We start from the raw sequence: 25,541 nt of genomic DNA, 5'->3' as shown, positions 1-25,541 counted from the left end.
ATGACAACAAATACAACACAGCTTCTGGAAGGAGTGCCTGCCGTATTGGATGTGATATTTCTGACATATTATTACGGAATGTTCCTGTTGATTGCTTGTGTCAACGTACCTGGCAACATCCTCGTCATCGTAACGGTACTGCGTCATGAACCACTTCGTCAGCCTTGCAACTACTACATCAGTAGCCTGGCAGTGTCTGATCTCATCCTGGGTTTTGTGTACCCACTATATAACATATCGCACATAGGAATACCAGCTATAACATGCCCGTTAGGTAAGTACGCCGCCTGTTCCTTTGGATTCGAAGTGTACTGATATAATATTCTGTTGTATTTTCAGAATATCAAAACATGTGAAACGTATATTTTGTGTGGCCTGAAAGGACTTAATTTCTTTATAAGAATTTAAAGGGGGTCACAGGTACTGTTAAATGTGACAAAAATTACTCAAGCTCAAAAGGATTAAATTTACTTGTATACTTGACTGGTTCGTAATAATGGTTAAGAATACATAGGTTGTTGTTTTTTAAAAGTTGTTATTTAACCCTCCAAAGATAGAAGTTTTAATTTTGGCGCAACCTCTTGTCTATTTACACTGTATGGATTCAACCTAAGTCGTTTCTTGGAAATCTACATGACACCTTCAATTGCAGGGGTCCATGGTGACGAAAAACGCAACAAACTATCAAAAAACAGTAGGTTATTATTTTGAATTTATATCACTCAGTAAAAGGGATTTGTGAGTTTTCGTGGTCCGTGGAAGACATAAATGTTTTCGGGATGTTTTTTGGACAAACACAATTCAATAGAAGCAACAGGCCAGAAAGGAAAGTATCATTGCCAAAAAATACGATAATCTTCCGATGTAGAACGTTTACGGTTTGGATCGGTTATTGACAGCAATTTTAAATGGATCGAAGGATAGTCTCTCGGTGTATTCATACGCACGAGGGGCCGTCCGGTAGCCTCGTGGTTAAAGCGTTAGCTCGTCACGCCGAAGACCCGGGTTTGATTCCCGACACGAGTACAATGTGTGAAGCCCATTTCTGGTGTCCCCCGCCGTGATAGTGCTGGAAAATTGCTAAACGCGGCGTAAAATCATGCTCATTCACTCACGCACGGTGTTTAAGTGAAAATGCTTCATTCAGAAGTGTTAAAATGTAATTTGTTACCTCATTAATCTTTAAATCCCGTTTTGACCAGCAACAATCAAGTATTAATCAATGTCATAGTAGAATAACCATCCAACAACCGTTTCAAGGTTTAAAGTCTCTTTAAGATAGAAATCTCCGGCCACTGCATCTAATTAAGCAACGTGCGCTAACAAATCCCATTGAAAGAGATAAGTGTCCCACTACCACACAGTGGTTAGTAACGCCTATCATACGAACGTTCCTTCCCACAATCAAGGGACTCAACTTTTACAAGGTCGCTAGCTCGATGTCTATATACAGCTTGGGGGGTAAATGATAGATAGCGCAATAAAGACATCAGTGTGCTCAACCCATCACCGCCTACAGACAACATACAGTTGTTTCTTGTCGGCAATGCACCTGGCATGCACATGCATACTGCTGCCATTGAATATTAACTCCAACTACGTGACAAGCATTACAAATAGAAAACGACGTCCCTCTAGAATGTATTGCATGGAAATTGATGAACAGATTTGTTTATGCGAGAGTGGTCAGATTGTATATCTAATTCACCAGGGCTAGATTCATATCGCACCTACAAATTCCTACTACATCCTGAAAAAATATCTATCATCGATTAAGAGCGTAAATTTAAGGAGAGCTTTAACAAAATATAGATGTTCTTCAAATGATTTTAAAAGACGTCGTTGAAAGGCATTTAGAAGTGATACACATAAGGAATTTCACCTGGTGAAGAAGTAAGTACATAATCCGAAACGTTGTTATCCCCATAATACTTTGTTGACAAGTTGACATCCATAAATTATCTTCCTGATTTTAAAATACATAAAATACATAAACAAAGAATGTCTTGTGATCAATACTTTGCTGACAGTCTATGCAATTTCTGGAAAAAAGACTTTGTTGATGAATACCGATCACTAACATATGTCCAGCTTATACTAAACTGAAGGTCAAGATATTTGCCCTTGTGTTATTATGAATATCTTACTATGCACACGTTTGTATCATTACTCACAACAAATGACGACAGCATTTTATTTCAGCTAGCTCCCTGTTTTGAAAAAGATGTTAATACTTAGAAATTCCAAAACCAATATATATTGAAGCACTCTGTCACAATGTGCCTGATATATTATCCAGTCATCTGTACTATTGGCCTCATGGCCAGACTGTACGAAATACATTCTGTTCTGTTCTACAAAGTGATGAACACGTGTATCTTATTTCGAAAGACTGAAACTGACATTAGGTATATAAAAGTTCCTATTTACAAGCAGACCGAGGCATTTAAAAGAGATGGTTTATATTTCACACTTAAGTGTATTTATGTAACAGGGGTACGACGTCTTTGGTAGAAGATCAAGGAATAATTGTTGGATGAGGTTGGTGGGGGTGGGTGGGGTCGGGTGGTCATGAGATCTATTCTGTCTGTAGTTTAATCGAGGATATGAAAGTCACAGCACAAAATATATGGGGAAATGATGATATACTGAACCAAATTAAAAACTTCACAATTTTAACATTTTGACCAGTTTGATTGTGGGCCCTTATATTATTGTGCATTCAAACAATAATGGCCACGTATTGTCTTCAGATAACACCCGTTTTTGTGCAGGTGAATCGATCAAAATCATGTGCACAGCACTATAGTGGCAAAAGTGGTTTTTCACGTGCAACTGGTCACGTGGCCATAATACCGCATGTATTTTCAGCCATATTTGTTAGCAGTCATTAACAAAAAAAAGAAAAATCAAGAAAACAAAAGTCTTTACGGCCATTTGTCATGACACGCTTTTCAAATGTGCAACGTGAACGTGCAATCGGCATGTTGCAGACGGGAACGGCCGTAGCTGAAGTCGCAAGGACGATGGGTTGTAGTCGACGGACTGTTTATGATTTACAGACGCGTCTACAGCAAACGGGGACCACCGCTGATCGCCCTCGGCCAGGTCGACCACGTGTGACGTCACATGCAGAGGGTCGTCAGATTGTCTTACGTCACCTTCGTAACCGATTTTTGACGGCTACATTAACAAGAAGTGAACTGTTTAGGGGTAGACTGAGTGCGCAAACTGTTCAAAACCGTCTGAGAACTGCTCACCTTCAAGCACGACGGCCATACTGCGGGCCGATTCTGACTCAATTAAACAGACGTCAACGTCAATTGTGGGCACAGCGACACTTACGATGGACTCAGAGGAATTGGAATCAAGTCGTCCTCAGTGATGAATCACGATTTAATCTTCGATTTGCTGATGGTAGGGCGAGGGTGTGGAGGCGCCGTCATGAACGTTACGCCCAGTGTTGTGTACAGGAAGTTGACAGATTTCGAGGCGGAAGTGTCATGGTGTGGGGTGCTTTCTGTGGCAATGCACGTTCCAGGCTTCTTGTCATCCGTGGCAACCTCAACGCTGCTGCTTACCACGACCAGGTACTGGCACCAGAACATGGACCCGGTTTGATCTTCCAACACGACAATGCCAGACCCCACACAGCAATTTTGACAAGGAATTTCCTTCAGAATGCGGGAGTCAACGTCATGGACTGGCCGTCAAGGTCTCCCGACCTCAATCCCATCGAACACATCTGGGATGCTCTTGGCAGAAGTCTGCGCACTCTCCAGAACCAACCACAGAATTTGCAAGATCTTAGCACCATTTCCCTGCAACAATGGCGTCGTCTTCCCAATCGTGTGTTCACAAGCATCACAAGGTCCATGCGGAGGCGTTGTGTGGCAGTTGTCAACGCACATGGTGGCCATACACGCTACTGAACTTGTGTGCCATCAGATTCTCGTGCTTGGGACTTATGATTTAAACTGTTGATGTTATTACCGAATGCCGTAGGTGCTTGGAACAAATTATGGTTACCACCGTTAATTAAAATCCTTCTTTGGACATTAATGATTAAAAATTACCTTCTCTGATACATTTGTCCGTTGTATATCATGTATGGGATTACTTTTAAGAATGTGAAGTTTTTAATTTGACTCAGTATATAACCTAATACATAATAGTGAGGTTAAATTACTGGTATATAATTACAAGAATATATAATTAAACAGACATAACATTTCATTATTACATTTACTGTACACAATGACCATCACTTTATCGAAGCACAGAAATGTCCTACATTTTAGTTGTTAGGACAGAACAGCCATCAGTATATTATTGCAGATTCAAAATCTCGTCTCATGGACGAAGGCTCTCCACCATGGTGCCAACAGTAATGCAGTGGTCTATGTGTGCCGCTTATATACTTAGTGATAAAATGGCACTACGAACAATGTGTATCATACGCAGGCACACGCTTTCTCTCCCTCACACGCACCACACACCAGAAATAATACACTGTACATAGGAACACATTTTCCAGTAATAATCACACTATGCACACAAGTATTATTGATAACTCACCCCTACAAGTCTTAGTGTTCTAAAATACTACTGTTGAACTATCATTATTCTAACAGCTACACATACTAAGCTCAAAACTATATAAATAACTCCTGAAAGCACCGTATAGCAATGTGGTAGCTAAACACACTAATTGTACTCAACAACCAAAGTTCCTGTGACACCAATATTTTAGTGTATTTTTCAAACAAGTAAAGTTTGGTTTTAAATATTGTAGTACATGTATTGAATCAAGTCACAAAAACGCAACTGCTACAGAAAAGCATGCATTCCATGCAAAAGTTGACTTTATGCAAGCCCCATGCATTTCACTACCCAAGAATGGGTATAAAAACATGTGCGTTAACGGGATTCCATATGCATTGTTTAGAACATACAACCACTCAGAAAAACAACAAAATTACGCTATTATTCAACATTACGAAACGCCACGCCTTTCTGAAAATGAGCGTTTGCGAGCCATTGGTATGCTTGAAGCAGGTTCGATGTTGCAGGACAATTTAACGTCCACAGAAACACCATCTGGTGTTAATGGCAACGTTGGCAACAGACGAATGCAGTCAGAGACCATCCTCAGAGTGGCAGGCCACAGCGATGGACGGATTCGAGTGTACCGACGTCGAGGTGAACGTTACGTCAATCATTGTGTCATGGAAGAAGATCGGTTCGGGGGCGGCAGCGTTATGGTATGGGGTTGGATTACAGCAAGACAGAGGACCCGTTTGATAGTGGTAGAGGGAAATCTCAATGGACATCGCTACCGCGACGAGATCATCAGCCCTGTTGTTCTACCGTTCTACTGTTGACGCCTGATCCATTCCATGAGACGAAGATGTGTTGCTTGCATCGCAACCAGAGGTGGACACACACGCTATTGATTTGTAAATTGACATTTTGGCATGTTCATGTTTTTGTTTTATGAAATCACGCATTTTCAGATTTGGTAAAAACATTAACTTTGCATTAAATCTTATTCAATGTCATAGGAACTTTTGTTGTTCAGTATATATTATGTTTCTTGTTGCTTGAATCATTGCTAATCACAAAACATATTAATGCCTCATGACTTTGTTAAGTATACAATATATTTAGTTATACTTTTTTACAGAAATGCAAGTAAAATGATCAAAGCATAGTTAACAAGGCTAATTCAGATCCTATCCTCCTTATGATATATTTAAATACTGAAGAAGAATCTGAAAGAAATCTGAATTAACCTACCCCAATTTAGGCTATGTGTGTTTGTTTGCAGTTTAACGCCGCACTCGGCCATATATCAGCTATATGACGACGGTGTATAAGTAACCGAGTGTGGACCAGACAATCCAGAACTTCACATCATGGGTATTCATCTACACAATTCAGATATGATGACATGCATCAACCAAGTCAGCGAGCCTGACCACACGAAACTGCTTCATTAGGGGCGGGCCATTGATTTGTTTTTGGGTTTTTGGGGTATTTTTTGTTGGTTTTCTTTTAAAACACCATGTGTAGAGAGAGCCAAGTATGCAGTTTTTCTCAAATTGACAGAAAATGGCGTTCTTTATATGTTTGTACTTACACACCCTGGAGAGATTGTGGATGATGGACATAATAAGCATAACTTTTGATCTAAACTGACGAATAAACGTCAAAACACAACCAAAACGCTTTGCTGAGTAATGCACATGCTACAATATCAGTGGAACTTGAGTTTGAAGTGAAACTTTGGTTACACTTACCGCTTGCCAACCTACAACAATATAAATTTTAAAAAAGAAAGATGTAGTGTTCATCAAAACCACATGGAACCATCCGCAGCCATGTCAAGGCGTCATCATTATCCCTGTCAAGACTCCAGTAGCCATGTCAATGCGGCACCATACGCCCTGTCAATGCGACATCATTAACCCTGCCGACCCGTGAAGATTCCGGGGTAGAATAGGTCTTCAGCAAACCATTCTTGCCGTAAAAGGTGACTTTGCTTGTCATAAAAGGCGACAAACGCGATCGGGTGGTCAGGCTCGCTGACTTAGTTGATGCATGTCATCGATCCCAATTGCGTGGATCGATGCTCATGATATCAATCACTGTACTGTCTTTACAGACCGCCGTCATATAGCTGGAATATCGCTGAGTGCGGCGTTAAACAACAAACCAACCAACCAACATTAACCCTGCCAAGGCGACATTAGTAGCCATGTCAATGCGGCATAATCATCCCTAAAAATGCGGCATCATTATTCCTGTCAATGTGACATCATTAGCTCTGTCTATAAAAAGTCAAAAACAGATCTGGTGGTTTTAAAAGGAAAACATCACTGACAATCTCCCTACCCTGCTGTATTATTTCCACAAGGTAACACAGGGCCCCATACAACATTTTTCCTTGGCCAGCACAAACGCCAGACTTATCACCTCTAAAACAAGGATCACCTTGAGCGCCACATTAGAGCACGAACAGATTGTTCTTATAACAAGGATCAGTTAGAACAGGCCCTCTGAGAAAAATGACGTTGAATCCTAGTTCTTGTGATCAGACGTCTCACATCTTCCATTGATGCCCATGGTGGGTATACTCGATACTGACTGACAATTGTGATATTCTGAAGGATTAAAGGGAGTTTCGTGTGCTGAAAGAAATGATTATCAATAAATCAGTGTCACAAGCATACTGTCTAGAATGCTCATGTCTCGATGTCAAGATTATGGCTTTGCTCATTTTATGATTGGGATGACCATATGACTTTTTTTAATTTTAGTTAGTGGGTTTACTGGGTTTACATGCAATCTGAAGCTGGAGAACTGGGCTGGTATGTTCTTGTTTACATTACCCGGATGTTTATCATTTTGGAATGCGTAAGCTACAGACTCACTGGACAGGAATCTAGTCAGGTTGTGGATACATTAAATTTCAATAAACATACTGCTTACAATGTACAGGTTGCAGTTGATGTTCATGAAACGAAATCTATGCCGTTACCTCTGACATTTTCTGAATAACAAATTAATCATCTGTGTCTTGTAATTTAAGTTACATTAAATATTTACTACCCGTTTATCAGTTGTGAGTTTAAAAGTATTTTCAACACCCCTTCCTGAGGTTCGAGTATTTTTTAAATACATAAATAGCAGGTTGTTCACAGCATCGACAGACACAGTCGAGACATATGATAGATTTAATTAGTATTCTAAACAGCGCGACCCGTGAAGATTCGGGTTAGAGTTGGTCTTCAGCAACCCTTGCCTGTCTCAAAAGGTGACTGTGCTTATCGTTTGGTCAGGTTCGCCGACCAATTGCGAAGATGGGTGCTCATGATGTCAGTCACCAGATTGTTTTGTTCAGACTCGATTATATTCAGACCGTATCATTTACATGTACATCTAAATTCACAACTGTTCTACTGTCGGCTAGCCCCAATGGCTAGACTGGACCCTCGTGGAATCGTTCATGCCATAAAAGTCCAGCAACCGAACGCTAATTAAGACGGGCGGACCTTGTGTTTATGGTCTGGTGAACACCGGTCAATGCGCCGCTCATTAACTCAAGATTCACATCTCACTGTTTTGTTTTATCTCACTATTCATTTGATGCATTTGTCAAATTCAACTAAAACCTGTACCCATGTTACATGCATCTCACATGCGCTGCACACTCGTTGCACACGTGTGACATGCGTGTTACACGCGTTCTCAAAGTGTGTTAGGGGAATGAACTTCTAGGCAGTAGTGCAGCTGTAATATTACTGAGTGCGATCGAAAACAAATAAACAACACTGTATTCATTTATGTTGAGCACATAAAATAACTTGTCCGTTATTTTATAACCATACCGTATCTCACCCCAGTGTCGAAACAAAACATGCTATGAGAAAGCTTAGGTTTTTCATAATATTAGATGAAATTGTGGTTGTGAATTTACGCTGACGGCAGACTTGCAAGTTATTAAAATCAATATTGTGTCGTTGCATAACATATTTATTATGTCTTTCCTGATCATCAGCTTCCTTATTACAATTGAGTTGTATCATTAATCACTTTTGGGTAATTTAAGAGATAAAAGTATCATGCCAAAGAAAATCATATGGTATTCAAATGCATTGATTTAAACTCCTCTGACGAAAACTGTTGTTTGAAATCATAGCAAGAGATGACATGAAAATATTCTGGAGTGTTATCGCTTCGATCACCATTTGTGAATTTGTGTCAAGTGTATAAAACATAGCTCATGTGCTAATATTGGCGACAAGAGAAGAGAGGAAGTGGACTCTTCCTGTGAAGCAATGTCGTCATGGACAACCAGATTAAATGCCTGGAATCATCTATTCGTACAAGCCAGCCCGTTGAAAGCGTATCTAAGGACCTTTCTATTTTTCACAATATTGGCGTTTTAGTTCAAGAAGTTTAAAGTATAAGGAGTGTGTAAGTGAGTGTACGTGAGACACGAGGCTCAGCTTTGTTTGATTAACGCCACACTCAGCAATAATTGCAATTGATTGCAATTGATTGCAATACCGACACATGTTACACCTTTCGTAGTGTATGTTAATCTATGAACAATTCTGGATTCCAACTAAGACGTTATAACCGACGTTGTACTTTATCTGCATGTAAAAGTGGTCATACGGTTCCACGTAAACTTGTTTTGTGTAAATTTCATGATTGTTTTTTTTTCTAATTATTATAGACGTATAAATAATCACATTATATTAAACTGAGCGGCAAAAGAAACTGTACCTTTCAGTAGATTTTATCATGTGTTTGATTTTCAATTGAAAATATCTAACTTTAGCGATATGACATACTGAACCGCAAAAGAAACGTTATCATGCTGAAACTCGTGTTTGCGGCGACGTGCCAAATGAGGTATGGCGTGTGGCCTCAAGACTTGATCAATGTACCGAGCTGCTGTGACACCTTTGCCTCTCCCTGGGCCGACCCTCTGTGCAAGACCAATTCCACCCCACACCATGATGCTAGGACCACCCCACGAGTCTCGCTCAACAACACAAACATCCGAATATCGTTCCCCACGGCGTCGCCAGAATCTCTCTCTGCCATCTGCTGTTGAGATACAGTAATGGCTCTCGTCTGAGAAGAGGACTCTTCCCCACTGCTGGTGGTGCCAATGCTACTCCTGTACATGTGTTGCCCACTGAAGACGGTCCCAGTGATGACGTGGTGACAGAATGGGTCCTCGGTGGCGCCTGTCACAGTGGAGGTGTCTGCTCGTCAATCGTCGACGCACGGTGTCCGCACTAATGTGTCGCTGGTGTGTCCCCATGGTCTGTGGAGCAGTTTCCGCAGCAGTAACAAAGCGATCTTGAAGACGCTGTCGCACAATCTGACGATCCTGACGTCGGGTGGGACCCTTGGTCTTCCACTACGTGGTCGGTCATCTGTAGTGTTGGTGGTCTGGTACCGTTGCTGGAGCCTGTATATGGTCCTTACTAGGACTTGAAATGCATTGGCTATTTTCCGAGCGGTTTGTCCAGTTTGCAATCGTACAGTGCAAGGGCTTGGTGTCGCTGATTTCTTGTCAATATTGGCATGTGGTAGTAATTCAATAACGAATGAATGTTATCCGATCGGGGTGGACTTTTATAGGGCAATAAATAGAGGAACGCAAGTGCATTTCAATTTGCAGGGACTTCACGTGCATCGGGTTACCATGGCCGTTGTTATGGGAATGAACTTCTAGGCAGTAGTGCAGCTGTAATATTACTGAGTGCGATCGAAAACAAATAAACAACACTGTATTCATTTATGTTAAGCACATAAAATAACTTGTCCGTTATTTTGTAACCATACCGTATCTCACCCCAGTGTCGAAACAAAACATGCTATGAGAAAGCTTAGGTTTTTCATAATATTAGATGAAATTGTGGTTGTGAATTTACGCTGACGGCAGACTTTCAAGTTATTAAAATCAATATTGTGTCGTTGCATAACATATTTATTATGTCTTTCCTGATCATCAGCTTCCTTATTACAATTGAGTTGTATCATTAATCACTTTTGGGTAATTTAAGAGATAAAAGTATCATGCCAAAGAAAATCATATGGTATTCAAATGAATTGATTTAAACTCCTCTGACGAAAACTGTTGTTTGAAATCATAGCAAGAGATGACATGAAAATATTCTGGAGTGTTATCGCTTCGATCACCATTTGTGAATTTGTGTCAAGTGTATAAAACATAGCTCATGTGCTAATATTGGCGACAAGAGAAGAGAGGAAGTGGACTCTTCCTGTGAAGCAATGTCGTCATGGACAACCAGATTAAATGCCTGGAATCATCTATTCGTACAAGCCAGCCCGTTGAAAGCGTATCTAAGGACCTTTCTATTTTTCACAATATTGGCGTTTTAGTTCAAGAAGTTTAAAGTATAAGGAGTGTGTAAGTGAGTGTACGTGAGACACGAGGCTCAGCTTTGTTTGATTAACGCCACACTCAGCAATAATTGCAATTGATTGCAATTGATTGCAATACCGACACATGTTACACCTTTCGTAGTGTATGTTAATCTATGAACAATTCTGGATTCCAACTAAGACGTTATAACCGACGTTGTACTTTATCTGCATGTAAAAGTGGTCATACGGTTCCACGTAAACTTGTTTTGTGTAAATTTCATGATTGTTTTTTTTTCTAATTATTATAGACGTATAAATAATCACATTATATTAAACTGAGCGGCAAAAGAAACTGTACCTTTCAGTAGATTTTATCATGTGTTTGATTTTCAATTGAAAATATCTAACTTTAGCGATATGACATACTGAACCGCAAAAGAAACGTTATCATGCTGAAACTCGTGTTTGCGGCGACGTGCCAAATGAGGTATGGCGTGTGGCCTCAAGACTTGATCAATGTACCGAGCTGCTGTGACACCTTTGCCTCTCCCTGGGCCGACCCTCTGTGCAAGACCAATTCCACCCCACACCATGATGCTAGGACCACCCCACGAGTCTCGCTCAACAACACAAACATCCGAATATCGTTCCCCACGGCGTCGCCAGAATCTCTCTCTGCCATCTGCTGTTGAGATACAGTAATGGCTCTCGTCTGAGAAGAGGACTCTTCCCCACTGCTGGTGGTGCCAATGCTACTCCTGTACATGTGTTGCCCACTGAAGACGGTCCCAGTGATGACGTGGTGACAGAATGGGTCCTCGGTGGCGCCTGTCACAGTGGAGGTGTCTGCTCGTCAATCGTCGACGCACGGTGTCCGCACTAATGTGTCGCTGGTGTGTCCCCATGGTCTGTGGAGCAGTTTCCGCAGCAGTAACAAAGCGATCTTGAAGACGCTGTCGCACAATCTGACGATCCTGACGTCGGGTGGGACCCTTGGTCTTCCACTACGTGGTCGGTCATCTGTAGTGTTGGTGGTCTGGTACCGTTGCTGGAGCCTGTATATGGTCCTTACTAGGACTTGAAATGCATTGGCTATTTTCCGAGCGGTTTGTCCAGTTTGCAATCGTACAGTGCAAGGGCTTGGTGTCGCTGATTTCTTGTCAATATTGGCATGTGGTAGTAATTCAATAACGAATGAATGTTATCCGATCGGGGTGGACTTTTATAGGGCAATAAATAGAGGAACGCAAGTGCATTTCAATTTGCAGGGACTTCACGTGCATCGGGTTACCATGGCCGTTGTTATGGGAATGAACTTCTAGGCAGTAGTGCAGCTGTAATATTACTGAGTGCGATCGAAAACAAATAAACAACACTGTATTCATTTATGTTAAGCACATAAAATAACTTGTCCGTTATTTTGTAACCATACCGTATCTCACCCCAGTGTCGAAACAAAACATGCTATGAGAAAGCTTAGGTTTTTCATAATATTAGATGAAATTGTGGTTGTGAATTTACGCTGACGGCAGACTTTCAAGTTATTAAAATCAATATTGTGTCGTTGCATAACATATTTATTATGTCTTTCCTGATCATCAGCTTCCTTATTACAATTGAGTTGTATCATTAATCACTTTTGGGTAATTTAAGAGATAAAAGTATCATGCCAAAGAAAATCATATGGTATTCAAATGAATTGATTTAAACTCCTCTGACGAAAACTGTTGTTTGAAATCATAGCAAGAGATGAAATGTAAATATTCTGGAGTGTTATCGCTTCGCACACCATTTGTGAATTTGTGTCAAGTGTATAAAACATAGCTCATGTACAAATATTGGCGACAAGAGAAGAGAGGAAGTGGACTCTTCCTGTGAAGCAATGTCGTCATGGACAACCAGATTAAATGCCTGGAATCATTTATTCGTACAAGCCAGCCCGTTGAAAGCGTATCTAAGGACCTTTCTATTTTTCACAATATTGGCGTTTTAGTTCAAAAAGTTTAAAGTATAAAGAGTGTGTAAGTGAGTGTACGTGAGACACGAGGCTCAGCTTTGTTTGATTAACGCCACACTCAGCAATAATTCGGTTATGATTAAGGTGAATCGTTTGTGGATATGAAAAGTTCAAATACTTGTAAATAGTGTCCACCAATATTTGATTGCAATACTGACAATTGTTACACCTTTCGTAGTGTATGTTAATCTATGAACAATTCTGGATTCCAACTAAGACGTTATAACCGACGTCGTACTTTATTTGCATGTAAAAGTGGTCATACGGTTCCACGTAAACTTGTTTTGTGTAAATTTCATGATTGTTTTTTTCTAATTATTATAGACGTTTGAATAATCACATTATATTAAACTGAGCGGCAAAAGGAACTGTACCTTTCAGTTGATTTTATCATGTGTTTGATTTTCAATTGAAAATATCTAACTTTAGCGATATTACATACTGAACCGCAAAAGAAACGTCATCATGGATGGAAGTCTCTCGTTGCTCTCGCAGTGTGGGCACGGCAGTTATCATGCTGAAACTCGTGTTTGCGGCGACGTGCCAAATGAGGTATGGCGTGTGGTCTCAAGACTTGATCAATGTACCGAGCTGCTGTGACATCATTGCCTCTCCTTGGTCCGACCCTCTGTGCAATTCCACCCCACACCATGATGCTCGGACCACCCCACAAGTCTCGCTCAACAACACAAACATCCGAATATCGTTTCCCACGGCGTCGCCAGAATCTCTGCCATCTGCTGTTGAGATACAGTAATGGCTCTCGTCTGAGAAGAGGACTCTTCCCCACTGCTGGTGGTGCCAATGCTACTCCTGTACATGTGTTGCCCACTGAAGACGGCCCCAGTGATGACGTGGTGTCAGAATGGGTCATCGGTGGCGCCTGTCACAGTGGAGGTTTCTGTTTGTCAATCGTCGACGCACGGTGTCCGCACTAATGTTTTGCTGGTGTGTCCCCATGGTCTGTGGAGCAGTTTCCGGAGCAGTATCAAAGCGATCTTGAAGACGCTGTCGCACAATCTGACGATCCTGACGTCGGGTGGGACCCTTGGTCTTCCACTACGTGGTCGGTCATCTGTAGTGTTGGTGGTCTGGTACCGTTGCTGGAGCCTGTATATGGTCCTTACTAGGACTTGAAATGCATTGGCTACTTTCCGAGCGGTTTGTCCAGTTTGCAATCGTACAGTGCAAGGGCTTGGTGTCGCTGATTTCTTGTCAATATTGGCATGTGGTAGTAATTCAATAACGAATGAATGTTATCCGATCGGGGTGGACTTTTAAAGGGCAATAAATAGAGGAACGCAAGTGCATTTCAATTTGCAGGGAACTCACGTGCATCGGGTTACCATGGCCGTTGTTATGGGAATGAACTTCTAGGCAGTAGTGCAGCTGTAATAATACTGAGTGCGGTTGAAAACAAATAAACAACACTGTATTCATTTATGTTAAGCACATAAAATAACTTGTCCGTTATTTTGTAACCATACCGTATCTCACCCCAGTGTCGAAACAAAACATGCTATGAGAAAGCTTAGGTTCTTCATAATATTAGATGAAATTGTGGTTGTGAATTTACGCTGACGGCAGACTTGCAAGTTATTTAAATCAATATTGTGTCGTTGCATAACATATTTATTACGTGTTTCCTGATCTTCAACTTCCTTGTATCATTAATCACTTTTGGGTAATTTAAGAGATAAAAGTATCATGCCAAAGAAAATCATATGGTATTCAAATGAATTGATTTAAACTCCTCTGATGAAAACTGTTGTTTGAAATCATAGCAAGAGATGTCATGAAAATATTCTGGAGTGTTATCGCTTCGCACACCATTTGTGAATTTGTGTCAAGTGTATAAAACATAGCTCATGTACAAATATTGGCGACAAGAGAAGAGAGGAAGTGGAGTCTTCCTGTGAAGCAATGTCGTCATGGACAACCAGATTAAATGCCTGGAATCATTTATTCGTACAAGCCAACCCGCTGAAAGCGTATCTAAGGACCTTTCTATTTTTCACAATATTGGCGTTTTAGTTCAAAAGGTTTAAAGTATAAGGAGTATGTAAGTGAGTGTACGCAAGACACGAGGCTCAGCTTTGTTTGATTAACGCCACACTCAGCAATAATCCGGTTATGATTAAGGTGAATCGTTTGTGGATATGAAAAGTTCAAATACTTGTAAATAATGTCCACCAATATTTGATTGCAATGCACCTTTCGTAGTGTATGTTAATCTATGAACAATTCTGGATTCCAACTAAGACGTTATAACCGACGTCGTACTTTATCTGCATGTAAAAGTGGTCATACGGTTCCACGTAAACTTGTTTTGTGTAAATTTCATGATTGTTTTTTTCTAATTATTATAGACGTTTGAATAATCACATTATATCAAACTGAGCGGCAAAAGGAACTGTACCTTTCAGTTGATTTTATCATGTGTTTGATTTTCAATTGAAAATATCTAACTTTAGCGATATGACATACTGAACCGCAAAAGAAACGTTATCATGCTGAAACTCGTGTTTGCGGCGACGTGCCAAATGAGGTATGGCGTGTGGCCTCAAGACTTGATCAATGTACCGAGCTGCTGTGACATCATGGTTTCTCCCTGGTCCGACCCTCTGTGCAATTCCACCCCACACCATGATGCTCGGACCACCCCACAAGTCTCGCTCAACAACACAAACATCCGAATATCGTTTCCCACGGCGTCGCCAGAATCTCTCTCTGCCATCTGCTGTTGAGATACAGTATTGCTCTCGTCTGAGAAGAGGACTCTTCCCCACTGCTGGTGGCGCCAATGCTACTGCTGTGTTGCCCACTGAAAACGGTCCCAGTGATGACGTGGTGTCAGAATGGGTCATCGGTGGCGCCTGTCACAGTGGAGGTTTCTGCTCGTCAATCGTCGACTCACGGTGTCCGCACTAATGTGTCGCTGGTGTGTCCCCATGGTCTGTGGAGCAGTTTTTGCAGCAGTAACAAAGCGATCTTGAAGACGCTGTCGCACAATCTGACGATCCTGACGTCGGGTGGGACCCTTGGTCTTCCACTACGTGGTCGGTCATCTGTAGTGTTGGTGGTCTGGTACCGTTGCTAGAGTCTGTATGTGGTCCTTACTAGGACTTGAAATGCATTTGCTACTTTCCGAGCGGTTTGTCCAGCTTGCAATCGTACAGTGCAAGGGCTTGGTGTCGCTGATTTCTTGTCAATCTTGGCATGTGGTAGCAATTCAATAACGAATAGATGTTACTGATATACCTCTACTGAAGGGTAACTTTCAAGACATTGCTTTTGTAGGCACACTTTTCTTTTTAAAGCATGGTAAGGGATCATGTGATTGCAAATTCACTTGTTACTCCAGAGTTCATTTAGAGACCATATAATAGTCTAGTTACCCAGCCATAGACTACTGCAGAAATGCGTGGTGGTTAAATAGACATACTATTTCTAACAACAGGTTACATAAAAAGCTCTTTTACTTAATTAAATATCCTTTCGTTTGCCCCTCAGTTTAGATCATCTGACTGAAAGTTAACAGCGCGATGTCAGTCGTATGACAGGTTGTCCGTCGTTAACTGTTACATCGTTTAAATATTGAATATAACTTTTTGACGTCTCTGAAATTTCTTGATATTTGAAGCTGAACTTTTGTTCATATGTTCCCAGCAATGAGTTCTCGAAACTTTCTCTCGGCAGCCATATTGACAAATTTCATTTTCACCGCTTGCTCAGACATTCATGTCGGTATCCTGTACAATGGTGTGACCATTAACACATGTTATGTTTTGCGGTATAATGTGCATCTTTGACGTTCATAAACCGGTGCCACTCGGTGAGCATGTAAGTTTGGCCCTGACAGCCAGTTATGCATGTGTAAATGTGTAGTTTAATTAACATGCTCTGATGATGTGAAACAATCTTAACCTGTCTTTACTTGAGGTTAAAATACTATAATGTACGCCATATCTGCATGTAGGTAAATGGTCTGTGTGTCGAATCCTGGTGTCCCAAGTCCTAGCCCTCGAGATCTGCTCCTCCTATCATCTCGTTGCCATCACGGTCACTCGCTACATCGCCATCGTCCATCCTCTCCGCTACCATCACTATATCACCACAAGGAGCACTGCTATCTGGATCCCCATCATCTGGGTTCTCTCAGAGGGTATCGCTGTGGCACAGTATACCTTTTATGATCCAGGTTAGTAATTTTCTTTTTTTTCGTTTGTTTGTTTGTTGTTTAACGCAGCATTCAGCAACATTCCAGCTATATAACGACGGTCTGTAAATGCCAGACAATCCAGTGATTGACATCATGAGCATCGATCCACGCATTTTGGTTGGTTGGTTTGTTGTTTAACGCCGCACTCAGCAATATTCCAGCTATATGACGGCGGTCTGTAAATAATCGAGTCTGGGCAAGACAATCCAGTGATTGACATCATGAGCATTTTGGATACGATGACATGCATCAATCAAGTCAACGATTCTGATCACCCTCTCCCGTTAGTCGCCTCTTACTACAAGCACTGGTTAGTAATTGATTACTGGTATTCGATTTCATTATTTCAAATGTCCAAATTTCCGAACTTCGAATATTTATTAACACCGGCAAAGCCAAATGCACATAATGTTTATTGATATTCAAAACTTCAGTTTTTGTCCATAACACGCTCTCACTGTGGAATACTAAGTACGTCATGATACAATATACATATTCAACTGTAACAACTGAACGTGCTCGGTTAGCAGAATGTTGGGAAAAAGAGCTAAATAGAAACTTTTCTGATAAATATTTAGCATACTTAATTATATATATCATGAATGCAGCATTCATTTTGCCAAGCCGAATTCATGAATCCAATTTATCTTTAACTATACTATTCAACAATTGTTTTGCCTGGTCTTATTTTTCTAACAGAGAATAGCTTTATCCTTCTCTTTGAAATAATATCTTGTAATCCGATACGAAATTCCTCAGGGTGACGAGGTATCGCGTGTCGGACTGAATTGAAGGATCTGATATCATGTAGCTGTAAAGCATTAATAATATATACAAAGCATAGCTTTGTTGTCCAGTCAGTGGTCTATACTTTAACAAACCATACTCACTATTAGTTAGACTTAAATACAATACCACGATCAACATGGATAGTCGCATGTGCTTTTCAATCTTTTGATCAAACAACCACATTTTATCCACAATACATATTTCAGTAACCTCATACCCTGTGCATGTTGCCGTTACCTGTATCCAGCCTAATGGACTGATGCGCTGTAATTTATTATTGAGAGTTGCGTCCCCTAGTAGTGCAAGGATCCGCTTGTCGTAGTTTCCGATCCAAAATTCACCCTGAATAAATATCTGGTGTTTGTCAGAACCCTGCCCCTGCCCGTTGATGTTCATGTAAGCTTGTGTTTCCAAAACTGAGGGGCGATCGGGTAGCCTAGTTTTTAAAGCGTTCGCTCGTCACGCCGAAGACACGAGTTCGATTTCAGACATGGGTACAATGGGTGAAGCCCATTTGTGGTGTCCCCCGCCATGATATTGCTGGAATATTGCTAAAAGCGCCGTAAAACATCACTCACTCACTCATATATTTGTTTGTTGTTTAACGCTACACTCAGTACTATTACAGCTATAAGTCGATGGCCTGTAAATATTCGAGGGTGAACCAATCCAGTGATCAATATTGGGAGCAACAACCCATGCCGTCGGGGCACGATAACACTCAATCAGCCAGGTCACCGAACCTGACCATCCGATCCACGAAGTCTCCTCTTTCGACCACCACTGGATGCCGGAGATCAGTTCTAACCTGAAATCCCCAAGAGGTGTCATGATATAATCGAACGCAATGCACACGTTTCGGGGGCGGTCGGGTAGCCTAGTGGTTAAAGCGTTCGCTCGTTACGCCGAAGACCCGGGTTCGATTCCCGACATGGGTACAATGTGTGAAGCCCATTTCTGGTGTCCCCCGCCCTGATATTGCTGGAATATTGCTAAAAGCGGCGTAAAACCATTCTCACTCACGCACATGTTTCGATTCCGAGGAATATTCAATTAATCCGGCTACATACTGATAGTATCTTACAAACAGATAAGACAATTTGAACTAGGGCATAATTTCATATAACGGTTTCCTGGTCGCAGGTCGATATTTGAGTTTAAAAACTGGTCCGCAACATTACTTACGGGAATTTATGTTGTTCTACTTCAGTTGATTACAAGGGCATCTGCCGGTATGAGCTTATCTTCTCCCTGCATCACGTCGGGATCCTGTTTGTTATCCAACTCTTCCTCCCACTCACCGTCATGGTGGGGCTCTACTGCAAGATTGCCCGCATCGCCCGCAGGCATGTGAGTATCTACGTATGGAGATCAACACGCTTCATATAGTTTCTTTACGACGTCTTGAATACACTGGAATTTCTCATATTTTGAAGAATTTAATTAAGTTTGTGTATTTGGTACTATGTATAATGCTTGACCCATTTTCTTTTTACATATGTTGAAATCATAAATAAACATTACAGTTATGCACAACATTTCTTTATTTCTTTTCAAAAGATGGTATGAAATATCAAGATATTTGCATTCCCAACTGGAGACGCACATCTGTTTGATAATTTGTGGGGTGACTTTTTAACGACCAGATGCTGCCCTTGTAGGTTCTGACCGGTTGTTGCCTAACTGTACATAGTTAGTCAATGAGTAATACATATATGATCACAGCTTTATTATATATTACAGAATATATATACTTTATACTCAGTATCACCCTAACGAAAAGGATGTTTGTCGTATAGACTGAATATACTGCATATTAGTTATACTGAGATCTTGGGCGATTTGGTAGACTTTTTGTGTAAGCTGCCAAGATGGGTACTGATCATGACGACTGTCTCCTGTGAGCTATGGAGAATTGCATAAACCGAGGAAATATAACTAATACATACTCCCTCTGTGTCTGTGTGTGTTAGGGGTGGTCGGGTAGCCTAGTGGTTAAAGCGTTCGCTCGTCACGCCGAAGACCCGGGTTCGATTCCCGACATGGGTGCAATGTGTGGAGCCCATTTGTGGTGTCCCCCGCCGTGATATTGCTGGAATATTGCTAAAAGCGGCGTAAAACCGTACTCACTCAATCACTCACTCTCTGTGTGTTAAGTTTAAACCTTTGCGAATCGATCTAGGTTATGATAAGAGGTGAGGTGAAATGGGGTTTAACCTCGCGTTCAAGATTATTGCACTTACAAACACACACATACACACACACATATATATTATATATATATAATACTTATATATTACTTACGTGCACGTCCACTGACATACCATGCCGCAATTTAACATGAATACCCAACTCAGACACAGTATACGGACTCAGAGCCGACCAGTCCTTGTTTTTCCCCTTAATGCCGAACGCAAAAGGCTAACAACAAGTACCATCCTTTGATGTCGTTTGGTGTGACGTAGCCGGGCAACGAACCACCAACCTTCCGCTCTTTGGGCAGACCACGACGTCCACTAGACCTAGACGGTTGTCGGTTAGATTTAGCAAGGGCACACAATTGGAACAAGCGGGCATAAAATGTCCTGATGTCTCTTTCACATGTACAAAGTAGATTATCTCATCTTAATCCAAGATATATCCGGAAGTTTCACGATATTAATGACCAGTCGTTGTATCAGTGTCATTTGCACTGACAATATTTAGGCCTTCATATGCACAACGTGTTTTAAGCATGTCTGAAGAAGGCGCGGGTGGCCAAGTCGTCTGTTATACCGCAAATCGCTGTGCAAGGTTGCGTCCCTTAGTCGTGCCAAAATCTTGTGCTCGTGGATTCGAATCCCAAATTAGTCCCGAATCTTTGTTTGTCAGTTTGTCAATAAAAATAAATTCATTCTGAACTTAAATAATCCATCTTTCAAAATATATTCAAAAAGACATCTCCTCGTCTTTAAGGTCGTTATTGGGTGAGTAAGTGAGTTAGTATGGTTTTACGCCGCTTTCAGCAATATTCCAGCAATATCACGGAGGGGGACACCACAAATGGGCTTCACCCTTTGTACCCATGTCGGGAATCGAACCCGGGTCTTCGGCGTGACGAGAGAACGCTTTAACCACTAGGCTACCCGACCACCCCTAAGGTCGTTATTGGCAGTCTGCATGTGCAATATAGATGTTTGGGTGCTTTGTGAGGTGCCTGCCGCTGACACACCTTTTTTTCTAATGTGAACAGCACACAGTGATTGTTCAGATATCAGGTGCTCATAACCGTAAACTCTTACGCAATGCCACGGCCTGGGTATGCTGCAAACAGGAATAGCGTTGGAAGTATTTCAATATTTATCAAAACACAGTATCATCTCTTTGGAGACGCTATCTACAGCAGTGCAATACCCATTACTTGCAACGAACCGGTCGTCCACATGTGACCCCACGTTAACAAGACAACCATATTGGGTTGGTGCTTCTTCAGAATCGATACCAAACAGCCACAATAACAGCTCGGTCAATTCATGGGTTGCGCAACATTACGCAACCGGTTGAGGGAGCACAACATCCGTTCCAAACGTACAGCAATCCGCCTATCTTTGCTTCAACGTCATCGCCACATACGTTTAGCCTGGTGTAGACAGAATCTGATTGGGACAGCAGATTGTTCACAGGTGAGTCAAAGTTTCATCTGGACAGCTCTGATGGTCGTGCAAGGGTCTACATGCGTCCAGGAGAAGGTTTTAGTGATGCGTGCGTTAGTCAACGTAATGGTATGAAGTGGCATCACAACTTGTGGGAGAACACAAGTCATCATTGTTCATGGCAATTTGAATTGCGTACGCTACCGTCGAGATCACGTTCTACCGTTTGTGAGTGAGTGAGTGAGTGAGTGAGTTGGGTTTAACGCCGCTTTTAACAGTATTCTAGTTATATCGCGGCGTGTCAGCTTAATGTGGGAGGAAAGCCCGAGGTGATGCAGGTCTCAGACGTTTACCACTTCGGTGAAACCCCCGAGCACGGGTATGATGCACGGGTATGAAACATAATCGGGGCGAACCGGGATTCGAACCCACAATCATAGGTTTCTGGTGTGCCCAAGGGATGCAACTCTGCACAGCGATTCGCGGCGCCTTAGACGACTGGGCCACCCGTGCCCCCATCTACCGTTTGTGCAACATCCAGGGACGCAACGCCACGTTGCAACAGGATAATGCCCAACCACATGTTACACATGTTGTAACTGACGTGTCGAGGCAGCATAAAGTTGCAGTACTGCCATGGCCGGCTGTGTCTCAAGACCTCTCCCCTATGGAACATTTCATGGATGAGATGGGTCGACGCCAATGACAGGACCATAACCAGCCGCTAAAGCTAGCTCAGTTGGACAATCTCTGGTTGACATTTGGTACCACATCCCTCAGGTTGTTTTCAATCATCTGGTGTCTTTAAGGCGGCACCGCTGCCTTGCCTGTATCAACGCAAATGGTGGTCACACTCGATATTGACATTGTTAGTTGAGTTGTTTCACCACCCCTCTTTAGGGAGTGTCGCTATGTCTCCTGTTACCAGCTACTTGTCTTGTAAATGAATTGTGATGATAAAGTATAGATCAGATGAATGACCAAATATTATGTTGTTTTTGTCAATAACATAACATTTACCCCTAATATGAACCATAGTTACACTTTTTGCGTTAGTTGGTTGGTTGGTTGGTTTGTTGTTTAACGCCGCACTCAGCAATATTCCAGCTATATGACGGCGGTCTGTAAATAACCAAGTTTGGACAAGACAATCCAGTGATTAATATCATGAGCATCGATCCACGCAATTTGGATCGATGACGTGGATCAACCAAGTCAGCGAGCCTGACCACCCGATCCCGTTAGTCGCCTTTTACGACAAGCATAGACACCTTTTACGGCAAGCATGGGTTGCTAAAGACTACTCTATTCTATCCCGGAATCTTCACGGGTCTTTTCGCGTTAGTATATAAGTCACGTCACTGCCGGTGATACAACAATGTGCTTGCCATAATTAACCAAGCTGGGTCGATGCCATGTTGAGAGAACATATGATCATGAACCATCAGGCTACACCACTGTCCAAATCTTCCTTGGGAAATGTAACATATTCTGGTGTCAAATTACTTAATGTCGAAAATGTCCACTGGGATATTCAATTAACCTTGGAAATTAACCTTATTTTAGGCGAAGGTTATGTCGCTCCATGAACCGCCACGACCCTCGCCATACCGGATATCAGTCAGCAGATCCAGCAGCATCTTCGGACGGGAGGTTAAATCCACCATTATGGTGTCAATCCTCTTGTTCAGTTTCGCCGTGGGCTGGACACCAATGGTCATATACTTTTTCGTCAGCATCGCATGCGAAACCTGCCATGTCAACCGTTACATCAGGTAAGTTGTGAATGTGTTTCATTGTAATCAATAATCGAGTTTGGACCAGGCCATCCAGGGATTGTTTATTTGTTTGTCTAACGCCGCACTCAGCAATATTCTAGCTATATGACGGCGGTCTTTAAATAATCGAATCTGTACCAGACAATCCAGTGATTGATATACAGTGATTGATACAATGAGCAATAATCCATACCGTTGGGGGTTCGAAGACACACAACAATCTGTGACACCGAGTCTGACCACCCGACTAGTATACGATTGCTAGGAACCTATCATTCTAACCCGGTCATTTGTTTGTAGTATTTTGCGTTTTATGTGTGATTTACGCCACAGTCAACAATATACGGAGAGATGCGGAAAAACTTCTGAGCCCAAATACAGTGGAGTGCATTGACAAACATAGTTGCTAATATTAATAACATAATCCCCTCTGAGGTCCACACATTTCTGTCAACGAGGCTGGAGTACCTGGATCCCATGGATGTGAAAGGTTTCCTACTGCTGGTGTAAAATCTCTTCTACAGCAGACATATTTGGCAAGTTTGGCAAGAGGTGGCCATCTTATGGTGACAAATCAGGTGTACACGGAGGATGTCCAATATAAGTTCAAAGCCAGCCATGCATTGATATCTTCACCCAGTTGTCTAAGCCGTTAATGGTCTGACGATTCAGAAGGTAGTTCACCAGAAAACTGAGGCCATGACTTGGCCAGCTGATGGAACAGACTTAACCTTCTTCGTCGAAGGAAATTGTTTCACTGCTTTGAATTTAGTTTAGTCTGTTGCTGATTTGTGGACACAAAACTCATCCGTGGTTACAAATCGCTCAACAATTTCATCCGGGTCTGCTTCAAAACGACATAAATCCTCACATGAAATGATAAATCAGGAGCGTTTCGGATCAAAGTTCAGACGCCTTGGAACCCGGGATGCTGAAACCTTTTATGCCCACTTTATTCCTCAGAAAGTTCTCAACTGTCTCATGAGAGATGTCTTCTGCATTGGCTATGTGACGTGACAATCATTTATGATCATTTCATATATCTTATTCACATTTCTCTCAGGGGTGATAGTTGAATGCCTTCCTGATCTGTGATCATCTTCGGTGCTCTCCCTTTCCCGTGTGAAGAGGGGAAGGATTGAGCAGCATCTCCCAAAGTGGCAGCATATCCGCATGGATAGCTGTTGGGGTTAGCCCTTGCAGTTGCAAATAACTGAGGAAGGCGCGCCGCCAATTGCGACAATCACATCAATAGACTACCTCGTCACAATGATGCCAGCAGCAATAAGCTGCCTGGTTGTGTATTAGTTTCGCATACACCCTGGTAGCAGCATGTAAAGTATTGTACTTTATGCATGGAAGCGGTAAAGGGTGTAACGTCCATAGTTAGGCTCAGAAGGTTTCAGCCACTCCTCGTAGCAGCCATAAAATAGGAAAGACATGGTCTGACCATTCGATCCGATATAGTTGCCTCTTACAAGCATTGCATCGGGGTGAATATTCCATCCCGGGTCCCCCCGGAGTACTTAATGATATAACAAAACCGTAGTTCACGAACATGTAGCACATGACAAATAGTTTCATGTAATGTCTATATTGGAATCCAATATGAAAGGGAGTTTGCAGTCATGTGGATTTGTTATTATTGAGACTTTTCCAACAGGTGTCGTAAGGAACGTGGAGTGACCGGATAAACAAGTGTTTTGTCCAAGCAAGGACAATCAAATAAATATATTCATAAAAGTGAAGAGAAAATCTACGTGATCATTTTTATCAAACCTAGTTCATGTTGTCCAGTGAGAATTACATCACTTTTCACTTTAATGTTGCGTTTGTCTCAATTTCAACAAACAAGTTATATATCCATACTTTTTATTGGGCGATTTCATTTTTCCATGATACACCAAGCTGATTCTCATAACATGCCAAGCATATATTTAAATATACATGTCTGATTCCCACTATCAAACGTTCCTGGTATACTTCAGACACAGGTTTTCAAGCAAGCTGTATGTTCATCATCACTTTGTTTCAGGGCCAGTGCTCGTATTCTACTGTACATGACGTCAGCAGTCAACATTTTCATTTACGCTGGTCGTCTCGGTGACTTCAGGGAGTTCATACGCCGTGATCTGAGGAAGACGTTCCGATGTGTTGTGAATAAGCTGCAGAGGAACACAAACTGA

At 41.8% G+C, this 25,541-nt stretch overlaps 1 protein-coding gene across 1 annotated transcript; it reads left to right on the top strand.

Moving 5' to 3' along the window:
* LOC139475977 (adenosine receptor A1-like) lies at nt 1-25,541 on the top strand. The gene is made up of 5 exons (XM_071259199.1): nt 1-274; nt 16,914-17,135; nt 19,156-19,295; nt 23,144-23,352; nt 25,391-25,541. The coding sequence occupies exons 1-5, from the start codon at nt 1-3 to the stop codon at nt 25,539-25,541; spliced, it is 996 nt and encodes a 331-aa protein (XP_071115300.1).

This window comes from Haliotis cracherodii, unplaced genomic scaffold (genome assembly GCF_022045235.1).
Source record: "Haliotis cracherodii isolate W230 unplaced genomic scaffold, xgHalCrac1.p SCAF_3, whole genome shotgun sequence".
NCBI classification, from domain to species: Eukaryota; Metazoa; Mollusca; class Gastropoda; order Lepetellida; family Haliotidae; genus Haliotis; species Haliotis cracherodii.
The sequence above is the reverse complement of the archived record's forward strand: the minus strand, read 5'-3'. Positions and strand labels throughout refer to the sequence as shown.

Coding starts and splice junctions, on each gene's coding strand:
- LOC139475977 (XM_071259199.1), top strand. CDS start 1: ATGACAACAAATACAACACAGCTTCTGGAAGGAGTGCCTGCCGTATTG. Junction 275..16,913: donor AGCTATAACATGCCCGTTAG/GTAAGTACGCCG, acceptor ATCTGCATGTAG/GTAAATGGTCTGTGTGTCGA. Junction 19,296..23,143: donor CCCGCATCGCCCGCAGGCAT/GTGAGTATCTAC, acceptor ACCTTATTTTAG/GCGAAGGTTATGTCGCTCCA.